This window comes from Chinchilla lanigera, unplaced genomic scaffold (assembly GCF_000276665.1).
Source record: "Chinchilla lanigera isolate Chin_1 unplaced genomic scaffold, ChiLan1.0 scaffold00005, whole genome shotgun sequence".
Taxonomy (NCBI): Eukaryota; Metazoa; Chordata; class Mammalia; order Rodentia; family Chinchillidae; genus Chinchilla; species Chinchilla lanigera.
This window is the reverse complement of record NW_004955406.1, coordinates 42,483,305-42,494,611: the sequence shown is the minus strand read 5'-3', so window position 1 is coordinate 42,494,611 and position 11,307 is coordinate 42,483,305. Positions and strand designations below refer to the sequence as shown.

Below are 11,307 nucleotides of genomic sequence, written 5' to 3'. Positions count from 1 at the left end.
AGAAAAATATATTGTAAAAGAAAATTTTTTTTTTTTTTGGTTTTTCTCCAGTACCGGGAACCGAACTCACGACCTTGCACTTGCCAGGCAGGCGCTTTTGCCGCTGAGCTAAATCCCCAGCCCCTGCAATCTCTTTTTAATCAGCATACAGCAAAAGGCCATTGAGCAGTGACCCTTATGTTGTGCACGGGAAAAGGGCTGGGCTCATGTGAGTCACACACCCACAGTGTGCTGATCCTGCTTCAAGGGTGAGCCCCAGGGTCCCGTCCTCAAGGAGGTCCCCAAGCCAGTTGGAGAGAACAGCGCAGGGGAGATCAGTGTGGACTGGGACAGGGAGTACACCCTAGAAGCATGGAGAGAAAATAGAAGAGTAAAAGGCCATGGCAGCTACTGGCCAGAGGTTTCAGTTTAACTTCTTCTTTCTGATGGTCCACACCGAACAGTGGGACAGAAAGCCTCCTCAAGCAGCAGTCCCCCTCTCCAAGGAGGAAGGGGCGAGGAGGGGAGAGAGGGGATTGCTCTACATCACAGGCACAGGGACCACCACTTCTGCCACTCCTGTACTTACCTTGTAAGACAACAAGCCCACAGAGTCTCACTGCCCTGGAGAGGAAATGGATTCCCGAGGCTGCTCTTTCCAAAACCCTGTATTTCCAACCAACACCTGGTCTTTCCAGACTCCGTACTGGCCAGAGGAGGGGTGGGAGTCCCACTGAGGGAGTTTTGTGTCTTCTGAACACAGAAACTTCAAGGGGAAGGGAACTTGAAACATAACGGCGGTGGCCCAAACCAAATGTGCACGCTGTGTGAGGATGGGGCCACCCTTTCCCAGAGAGGTTCTCAGTTCATCCAACCCGGTTTCCACTCTGAGCAGACCAAGACTCGGAAGTGAGAAGATGCTCAGCCCTGGGTCTCACCACTATCCACCCCAGCTTCTCTTTGCCTCCTCGCGCTGTGCTCCTGGCTCCACTGACAGTGTTCCTTGCAGGTCTCCAACCGGTGGGCAGAGTGGAGAATGCCCTTCCTGCTCCTCCTCCTCGTATTGTGTCTGCTACAAGGTGAGTCCCACAGGTGGCCCAGATTCAGGACCTGGGAACCACACCAACGTGTCTGAGCTGCTGAGATCCCTGGAGGGCCCAGGCAGAGTCCGCACTGCCTTGGCTTTCTCTCCTGGTAGACACAGGGACTGGCAGACCATGCTCCGGGCAAAGAGGCAGGGGTTATGTGACCGTCCGAAGTGGCAAAGGTTGGATGTGAGGGCAATTTGGCTGCAACATCTGTCACCCCATTGACCGCCAGGATTGATTCGGCTGATCTGGCTGGCTAGGCGGGTGCCCCTTCCTGCCTCAACACTCTATGTGCGTCCCTCCCAAAGCTGCATGCTTGGTTGAAAAGGACAACTACCCCGATAGAGAAGGAAATTCCTCAGTCAAGGGTATACGAGCCCCTGTGCTCCGCTGCTGGAACATCCAAACAACCTCTCAAGAAGTAGCAAAGGTTCATTTCCACTCATTCTGCAAACACTTACTTACAAAGCCTTAAGTGTTCCTTCTGTAAAGAAACTATATGGGTAAATAAAAATTACCTTGTATTTATTTGTTAATTTACTTAATATCATTTGTGAAGTTCTGACTACATGTCAGGCACAGGAGACAGATAAATAAAAGATAGGACCCCTGCCCTAAAGGTCATTGTAGATGGGAGTGGTGAGGCTGCCCAAATGAAAAATGACCCTGTCTCCATGCAGTGCTATCGGGATTTTATTCTCATGGCCATGGGCAGCCACTGAGGAATATAGGGTGTGTGTCTAGAGAATCCATTGCCTAGAATCTAGTCCCAAGAAGATGCCTAATAAATAATTGTTGAATGAACTAATAAATGGGCAGAAATGCCATGATAATAGCAGAAAGAGATTAATCATGTCTGATATCAACAAACGAAAGTCTTAATGAATCAAAGGTAGCTACTATTTGAGCAAGCACTCTTATTTAATATAATCACACTACCTCTGTATTTCATCCTCTTATTTTCCCCTTTAAAATTTTTCAATAAAAATAGACTTCTCCTTCCCCTAGTCAAGCAAGCTCATGACTTTTCTGCTGACGTATAGCTCCAAATGAGTTGTGTTAGGCCTCAAGTGTTCTAAATGCAATCATGTCAGATGCCAGTCTTCATCCAGAGATGCCCCCGCAGCCCCCGCAGCCCTCCAGCCTGGGAAGTTTGTGTCCAGGCTGCCTCTCTCCTCTGCTCCTTCCTTTGCCCCTGCCACCTGTGACCCCAGCAGGTCGCACAGTGGAAGGGAGGAGATGGGATCTCAGGCAGCTCTTACCAGGTGGGATGGCCCAGTGGGGGCTTCGAGCCATCTCTGTACCTCTTCTTCTGAGGGTGCTTTGTGGACATCTGTGGCCCCTGCTGGCTCAGCTCCTCCATTTGCCCAGGTTCTTCTCTGGCCCTCCACACAGAGGACCCCATCTCAGATGGCTGTGGGCTGGCCCTCGGCCCTCTGGGACCCACCCCTGAGCCACAGAAGCCCTCACATGTTCCTCAACCCTCTGTTGGCGGGAGCCGAGTTCCTTCACAGGTACAAGCCCTCCCCTCCCTTGTCCTGCCACAGACCTCCTTCCTCCAACCAAGCCTGTCCACAGCCCCTGCCAGCTCCAGGTGTCACTCACCCCTCCCTCATGGGAGTCATAGCAACTGGCAGCTGCAGGGTAGTGACTGATGGCGAGAGCCAGGAGTACCCGCGTCCAGTGAGGTGAAGCACTGGCATGGGGCCCCCTCGGACTATCATATCATTTCTAAAATGGTAGCCTGTTCTTTAATTCTCATAAGGGACTGATGTAAAATTTTTTAAAAACCCAAACTTAATTATTACATAATACAAAGAGTTACTGATTAGTAACTTATCAAATACATTTTTTAAGTATTGGCTCTTAACTTAGATAGTCATAAAAAAAATTATATGGATTGCAAGAAGCATTCTTAGTCATGTTGCAATTGTGATGTCAGACTGCCCCATGCAGGTGATTAATGAAAGTGTCCTCATCTCACACGTGACATATGTAGAGCACGAGAACTCCTAAAATCTGGACTATAAATATTTTATTACAACATCACCATAGCTGTGCTCAGATTGCCTGTTTGTAGTAATAGTCAACCTTCTTATCCTTTATTGATAAATTACCATTCAACTTGAACATTAGTTGCATGGATTGGGGTGTGTTGTCTACTTAAACCTATAGTGAGTATTCATATAGCCATATGACCCTTCTTTTCCTGTTATTAGACCTCAGGACACACATAATGGACAGGTCACACGAGACCCTATTCTCTAATGGTGCTTCACTCATTCTCTGCTGCTGTCACATAAAATTCTTAAAACATTTTTATTTTATTTTATTTTTTGTCTTTTTGAGACAGGATCTCGCTGTGCAGTTCAGGCTGGCCGTGAGCTCACTTTGTAGCCCAGGCTGGTCTCTAACTTGCAATGATCCTCCTGCCACTCCCGAGTGCTGGGATTACAGACATGTGCCGTCATGCCCAGCAAGACATTTTGAACAAGGGGTCTCACATTTTCATTTACACTTGTCATTTGCAGGTCTTGCCCTGAGACTCACAAATGATTTAGTGGTCCAATAGGATATTAAACAGAACTATCTTGGGTTCAGAGAGCCTAAAGACCTAGAACCCACATCCTAAAGCAAGATGTTGAACCAATTTGTAGGACTAAACAGAGATTGTAAAGCCCATTCCAGCACTGGCCCACAGTGCAGTCATCTGGGCCATTAAGAGGGACTCCTTGGAGGCAGAGAGCCGCCCTTGAGACTGTTCTGGAGAAAGCTGTCAATGTGTTGTGTTCCCTTCCTCCTGCACTGGGGGCTGGAGAGATCACACCCCCTCACTTTGGGCAAAATAAGAGAAGGAACTTCTAGGAAGCCACCTATGTCCTATGTCCCGGGTTTCTTCAATAGTAGGATAAAGTTGTGCTCCCGTGCCTCCACCTCATGGGTGAGGGAACTGTGACCCCTAGAAGGGGGGCAGATGGCTAGAAGCCATAGGCTGGGTGATGGCACCTGTAAGCAGTCAGCAGAAGGAGAGCTCATCTGCTGGGGAAGGAACTGCAGCCAAAAGCCACCAAAAAGGTAACTGGGGAGCAAAAGAAGAGGTCATGTTGGACCTTTGCCACGCCCAGAGAGCACCAAGGGCAGATTACGACTATCTATTCCCCTCTCCCTGCTCCTCTCCAGGCTCAGCCCTGGAACAGCCCCAAACTGCAGCTTTGAGTAGAGGAAAGAGAAAGTGAAGCATAGGACCCCAACCTGCCACTTCCTCCCCTGTAGGCCTCCAAAAGAAAAAGGCCCCAACTAGGTAAGGGACTGGAGTGCAAGCTTTCTTCTAACTGAGCCACATGTATAATTTTAGTCTAGACTAGACTTTTTCTTACCTAAGACAGACAACAAAAGCTACTAGACATGAGATTATACTTGAGATTTCATCACGGAGCAGAGAAAGTTATGAAGAGGCAGTGGGAGACAGAATGGACCTCTTTTCTGTTTGCACTCTATCAGATTAAAATCATTCTCTAAGCTGACCATATTCTGTGATTCAAGTATGAACTGTCTTTAGGGCGATAGCCAAAGCAGACATGTATACATGCGCATCTCTGTTCTTGAACAGACCTGTATTCATCTATGTTTGGCTATTTCTGTTTCTCTAGAAAAGTGGTCAGTGAGAAAAACTCTGCAGTTACAGGTCTGGGGATGTGTACACCCACCATGCAGAGCAGGGTTCCTGTGGTTCAGTGGACCCTGTCCTTTTCAGAGGAAAAGCACACTGCTATGTTTACATTGCTTAGCATCTTTCTTTTATATCCCATGAAAACCAGATGTTGCTTCCGCCCTCTTATGCATGCTGAGACAGCACCTGCACTCAAGCACAGTGGAGTGAACCCACCATCTGGATGGATTTGTTGAGAAAAGCTAGAACATGATAAGTATTAGCAAAATAGTGTGCAAGAACCAAGGGTGGTGGCACACACTGGAAATCCCTGCTGATCAAGAAGCTGAGGCTGGAGGAACGTGAGTTTGAGGTCCACTTAGGAAAATCTTGACTCAAAATTACACTTCAAAGAAATGGGGAAGGGAGTAGAGTGGTAGAGAGCTTGTGATGAAGACCCTGGGTTCAATCCTCAGTGCTGGGGAAAAAAATAGTGGGCAAGATTCTTACTGCATTTTCATCTTACAGATGGAGCCTTGGTTTCTGCTCCATTCCATAGCTTGTGAAAATTCCTGCTTCCTCCATGGCTAAGTTCTGCCATTTCTATGCTAATGCTGCTTCGCTTTCAAAGTGGCATCTTCTGACCTGACCCTTCAAGCTAGCAGAGTTTGCCTTGTAACTCCCCGAACAGTGAGGAGACCCACCAGTTCCTCACCTCCAGCTGTTTTCTCCATCTGCAGCTGTAAAGGCATTGAAGGGCCCGAGGCTGGTGTCTGGGGAGCTTGGAGGAGCTGTCACCATCCAGTGCCATTACGCCCCCCTGTCAGTCAACAGGCACCAGAGGAAGTACTGGTGCCGTGTGGGGCCTCCGATGTGGACCTGTCACACCATTGTGTCCACCAACCGCTACATCCGCCTTGGCTACCATGGCCGTGTGGCTCTAACAGACTTCCCACAGAGCAGCTTGTTTGTGGTGAGGCTGTCCCAACTATCCATGGATGATGAGGGCAACTACCGCTGCGGCATTGGAGACAGCAACAACATGCTGTTCTTCAGCATGAATCTGACTGTCTCTGCAGGTGAGAGCTGATGGCCAGTGGGCTGTGCTTGGAGAAGCTAGGAAGCAGGAGAGGCAAGAGGAAGTTTGGAGTGCTGAGAAAGCTGTAGACCTTGGAGGAGTGAGCTGAAAGGCTGGGCCAGGGTAATGGCTCTGAGAGGCAGCATTTCCTCTAAGGAGGCTATTTCCAGAAAGAAGGGAGATATTAGCAAAAGCCAACTAAGTGCTCACAAGCTCTCCCGCCCAGCTTTCCAACCCCTGTTTCTTAGTCAGCTTCCTGTTGCTGGAGCACAATACCTGCCCGACACCCACAACATAAAGGAGGACAGGTTTAATTTGGCTCATGTTTTCTAGAATTCAGTCCATGGTGAGCCAGCTCTAAGGCACAAGGGCCTCACAGAGCAAAGATGTGTAGCTCATGATCGATGGGAAGCAGAACAGGGGAACAGTTCCAGAGAGGAAGGGATGCGGGACCAGACTCAGACCCCAAGGTCACCCTCCGTGATACACCTGGACACATCTATATGGGTGCTCCATTGACCCTTGGGAAGATCCCAAAGCCAACCAAGTTGACACTCTCCCATGACCTCCATCCCCTGGGTGTTGTGGAAATACATACTGAGAGATAGTTCCAAGAAGGTAGTAAATTGGATAATATGGCATCTGAGGGTCCTGAGAGCAGCATATGGGGACACACAGATCAGGGTTAGCACCGCACAGCAGCATGATAGGCAGGAAGGACTCTTTTGTAACAGGCCCTTGCTCAGCCCCCCTGCAGACATCAGGCGGCTCCCAGACCCAGGCCCTGGGGAACAGGTTCTGGAGGATTGGTCCAGAGTAGGCACCCAGAGTGCAAGCAGGGCCTCTGGGCTGTGAAAGCCGCTCTGCAGAAGACACAGCCCACCAGGACTGGCCAGCTAGGAAAGCAGATGGGTTTCGCTGGATGCTACTGCCCCTACCTGCCACCACTGGCTGCTCTTTGGGAACTGCAGTGTTTCTTTTCCTTTTTCTCAAGAGCAGAACCCACTGGGCTGTGGCCTCTGGAGAAAGTAGAAACTTGGAGATCTGGGGCAGCAGGACGGAGAATATGTGAGCCTGGGAGAAAGCAGGAGGAGAATAAAATGTCAATATTTGCATCAGACTAGAGAATATATCCAAGATTCCCACCTTTTTGTTTTCATCCCAACATACTGGCCAAACACTGCATCTCTTACTGAGGGTGCAGCCTAGTTGGCAAAGAGTTTAAACCCAGTGCCCTTTGCTATATCCACTTGGCAGCCTGAGTAGCCTCTACTTGTGCTCTCCCTCTGCTACTCACACAGGTTCCTCCAACACCATCTCCACGGCCCCTCTGGCTGCAGGTGAATTCCTCACAGAATCTTCTGGGATAGCATCACCAGCAGCCAAAAGATGGCCTTCAGGAGCTACCCAGACTCCAGAAGGACAAAGGACAAAATGGGACAAAGTTGCTCCAACAAGAGAAACCAGAAAAACCACAGCTTCAGCTAAGAGAAGACAGACCCCAGTAACAGTCAGGGCAGTAGCTCTAGCGACAGACAGTGGTGCAGAGGGTTCTGTTAAGGCAACAGTTCCCATCCCACAGAGTCCAGGTTCAAAACTCAATGGTGTGTCCACTACAGCAGAGGATGCTTGCGGATGGGGCACTGGAAGCTTAGTCACCAAGGTGACCAGGGTCAGGGAGGGTAGAAAAGAGATGACAACTACTGAGGCCAATAAGCCAGGAGAGCAAACAGAGAGGACCGAGACAGCTGTGGATGCAGCCAGGAAGACCACAGGAACCATTTGGCCATCAGCCCAGGCCAGGGAAGCTCTACCAGAAGCAACCATGGTATCTAAGCAACCGGCCCTGGGCTCTACTGAAGGAGCAACCCCAGCTGCAGGTCCACGGACATTGAACACCACCCACAGAGAGACAGCATCTGTGGAAGGAAGCCCCGAGGGGGACCTAAGAAGTGCTGCTGGTGGCCAGGGTCCCCAAGCAACGCCGAGCCAGGGCCCGGTAGCAGGTCCCCAGAGGCCCTCTGGCAAAGGGTCATCCAGGAAGAGGTGAGCCTCAGGCCCTTCCTCTGGGCTGGAGCCCTGGCTTTGCCCTGTTTCTGGCCTGGTACCTCCCTCTGCCTCTGCTCAGTTCTCTCCCTTTGTGCCTGCAGGACAGTAAAGGGCAGGGACAAACATCAGACACCCTCTGCCATGCACACCGGGGTCTCGGTGGGGAGGATGCAAACTACATATTCTGATGCAGTTTGCAAGCACAATGGAAATGACAGAATGGTAAAAATTTTAGGCTGAAACATTCCAGACCTTGAAGATAAAGAACAGATGTGGAGCATCTGCTCCAGAGAGGGTAGCACTAAAGTCATGAGGAAAGATCGTAGCAGCCCAATGCCAAGGCAACGTCCCTGATGCTTACTTGTTTCCTTTCTTGCTGTGGTGTACAGTGCAGCCCGCACTCAAGAAGGGAGAGGAGGACACAGGACTGGGGGCTTGAGAACCTGAAAACAGCCTTTTTAGTCCCAGTCCTGCTACTAACCAGCCCGGGGACTGAGGATAGGCAACTTGCCACAGCTTCTCCACCTACGAAAAAAAGGAGGGCTGTGGAGCAACAGTCTTTAGTCTCTCACCCCAGCCTCCCTCTCCTGTGCTCTTCCCGTCCTGCCCTGGCTCCTTCCAGTGCTTCTCCAGAAGTTGAAAGTGGCTCTCGGATCCTGACTCCAGTCTCTACCCTGCTGGCCCCGTTTCTGCTTGTGGCTCTGGTCCTATTGCAAAGAAGGATCCGGAGAAAGAGGAGCTGTGAGTGCGTTTATGTAGCTCCGAGGCTGGGGAAAGGTGTGCGAGGTGCTGCGCAGTACCCTCAGGGCTGAGTTGGGTTAGAGTCAGTGCTGGGACTTCTGCCTGCAGCAGAGCTGAATTCTAGTCTGAGCCATTTAACCACATTTGGTTTTGGCTTCTTCAGTACTTACGTCTCAGCAGCAGCCCAGAGCTCAAGGAGAAGCTCTTTGGGGATTGGTAAGAGCTATGTTAACCCCAGGGATGGAGTTCATAAGCAACCTCGGAGGCAGAGGTAGGAAGGCAGGGCCCAGCCCCGGGACCAGGTTCTGCCTTGTGCACTCTTTTGCAGGGCCCCCGATATTCTCAGCACTGTGCCAGGTTTAAACACTCCTAAAGTGAGGGCTCCAGGGTGTAAGAAAGGGTGAAGTTTTCTGGGAGCAAGAGGGAGCGGCTGAGGTTTTCAGAGCTGGGCCCGCAGGCTTCGTGCCACCACGATAGCTCTAAGGGCTCAACCCTTCGGTGGTGAGTTCTCAGACACCTGCAGCAGGCGGGTTTTCTCAGGGAATCAGAGCCAGCACTGTCTACCTCAGAATCCTCACCACCTTCCTTGTGTCTCTGCAGCTCAGGAAGCAGAAAGGACACCAAGAGTCACCCTGATTCAGATGACACGTTTCCTGGGGCTGACCCTCCAATCAGACCAACTGCCCCACATGGAAAGGGAGATACTGCAGGGTAATCCTCCTCCTCCTCTTCCTCCCCAAGCCGGCCTGACTGTCCTGGAGAGGGACCCAGGACCCTGAGCAATGGAAGATAAAGGGCTCGGTCATGAAGGAAGGAGGAGGGCCAGATACCTCCATGACTGCAGCTTCTCACATCCTTCCTCCACCCATGTGGAGAGAAGCTAGTGGAGCTAGAGCTCCACCTGGAGAAGCAGATGTAACCATCTGGACCTCACTGCCAAAGATGACAGTAGGGCTCAGAGAAAAGGCTTCAAGAGAGGGCTTGCTGAACACAGGAAGAGATCACCTGGGAAAAGTGTGCAATTTCCTTTCCTGGATGTCTGAAAATATAAGGACTTCTAACCAGTGTGGAAGGTGACAACTTCCCACCGTCATTCCTAGCCCTCCCTGAGTGCCACCCTTTTCTGACCTCTGTCAGCACTCTGCTGCTGCTCACGTCAAAGTCCATTCCAGTATTCCAATCTTGCCTGCTCGAGTAAAGTCTAAGCTCCTTCTGCGCACTAATGGTGTTTTATCAGTCTCACTATGTTTGCATGTCACTACACAGGGTCCACAGAGGTCCTTTGAAAGAGGACATGGTGCCTTTAACCCACCCAACCCACGAGATGAGTTGCAGGTTTTTTACTTATGCTCCAGAAAAGAATTGCTGGGTATATCAATGAGAGACATAAAGAAACTTACTAGGCAAAGCTAAAAAATTACACGAGCAGAGAAAATAGAGTGTGGGTCTTCAAGAGAGTGGCACACTATGGTCTGGGTTTGGGAGTTTTTATGTCATCTTCAGGTATCCTCAAGACGGACGATCTAGGATGTGTATTCCTGCTTTGTGTCAGGCTACCTGTTTAGTGGGCTATGTCAGAATGCAAACTATTTGCACCAGAGAATTTTCAACTCAATGGGACCCCGATAAATATTCATGATCGATTGGGTGGCTGGAAAGACACAGGCTTGTTGGCCACGGGCTTGGTGACCTGCCTAGGCAAGTGCTCTGAATGCCCCTGGGCCTCTGCCCTTCATTTGGGAGTCCCCCAGATGGTCCTTTCATCGGGCGGTCCCTGCACTGAGACCAAAGGGGAGAACACCCACTGCTCAAATCATCCCTCCCCTTTTGGGCTCATACCGATTATGCTGTAGACCTGTGACCCAGTCAAGATTTTCTGGGATTTTCCTAAACTCATGAAGGAGGAGGGTATTTTTCAGTATCTTTTCACCTTCTTTATAAAGGTCCTCTTGTTCAATTGCTTATGAATCCTTTATATTAAGGACCAATGATACAGCTGGAAAATGGTTTTGGGGGTGGGGGACAAAGGAAAGGAATTTTATGTGGATTTTTCCTTATAATCATGTCACCTCATGTCTGCTGGGGAACTTTCACTCCACCCTTGACCTCACTGTCTTTTCCAGAATCACATCTGTTCTTCCCCCTTGCCAGATGTGTTAGCACACTGCCTAGACTCTGTGATTGGACAGAGAAGTCTTAGAGCAATGGAAGCAGAAGGGAGAGTTTCCAATGCTGAGTTAAGAATTGTCGGGAGGGCATTTCCAGAAGTCCTAGCACTCTCCCCAAGCTGTCAGCAGCATCTGCAGTCTTTCAGTAATGCCTCATCATTTCTGATTCTAAACCCAGAGGCTGTTATACAACGCACACCAGAGACAGTTTCCACGGTTTGGGAAAGGCACCTGTTGTGCAGGATAAGGTGGAAAGTTGCATGCACCTAGCCTAATGGAATCACAAAGTTTCAGAGCGGAGAGGCCCTCAGAGACTAATTAGTCTAAGACCCTAGGTAGAAATGAGGGAACTGAGGCTCAGTGGGGCAAGTTACTTGTTTAAAGTCACTGATAGCAGAACAAGGACTAGAAAAGAGAACTCGTGACCTTGGTAAGTGCCGTCTCTGCTTCACCATTGCTAAGCAATATGTCAAAGCAAAATGAACCACTAAAACCCCACGATACCCTAGTCATCTCTCCAGACTTCTCTCATGCCCACTAAACCATGTCAAGGAC

At 49.9% G+C, this 11,307-nt stretch overlaps 1 protein-coding gene across 4 annotated transcripts in view; it reads left to right on the top strand.

Moving 5' to 3' along the window:
• Fcamr (Fc receptor, IgA, IgM, high affinity) overlaps positions 1 to 9,801 on the top strand; it is a 33,904-nt gene extending 24,103 nt beyond the window's left edge. For 2 of the 4 annotated variants that reach the window (XM_005375409.2, XM_013502773.1), the window contains exons 3-7: positions 989 to 1,058; positions 5,457 to 5,795; positions 7,096 to 7,840; positions 8,466 to 8,584; positions 9,185 to 9,801. In XM_005375409.2, the coding sequence (XP_005375466.1) occupies positions 989 to 1,058; positions 5,457 to 5,795; positions 7,096 to 7,840; positions 8,466 to 8,584; positions 9,185 to 9,363 (1,452 nt within the window). In that variant the 3' untranslated portion in view covers positions 9,364 to 9,801. The remainder of the gene's footprint in view (positions 1 to 988; positions 1,059 to 5,456; positions 5,796 to 7,095; positions 7,841 to 8,465; positions 8,585 to 9,184) is intronic. The other 2 variants (XM_013502777.1, XM_013502781.1) reach the window with 2 other exon arrangements.
• Positions 9,802 to 11,307: the final 1,506 nt, after the last annotated feature.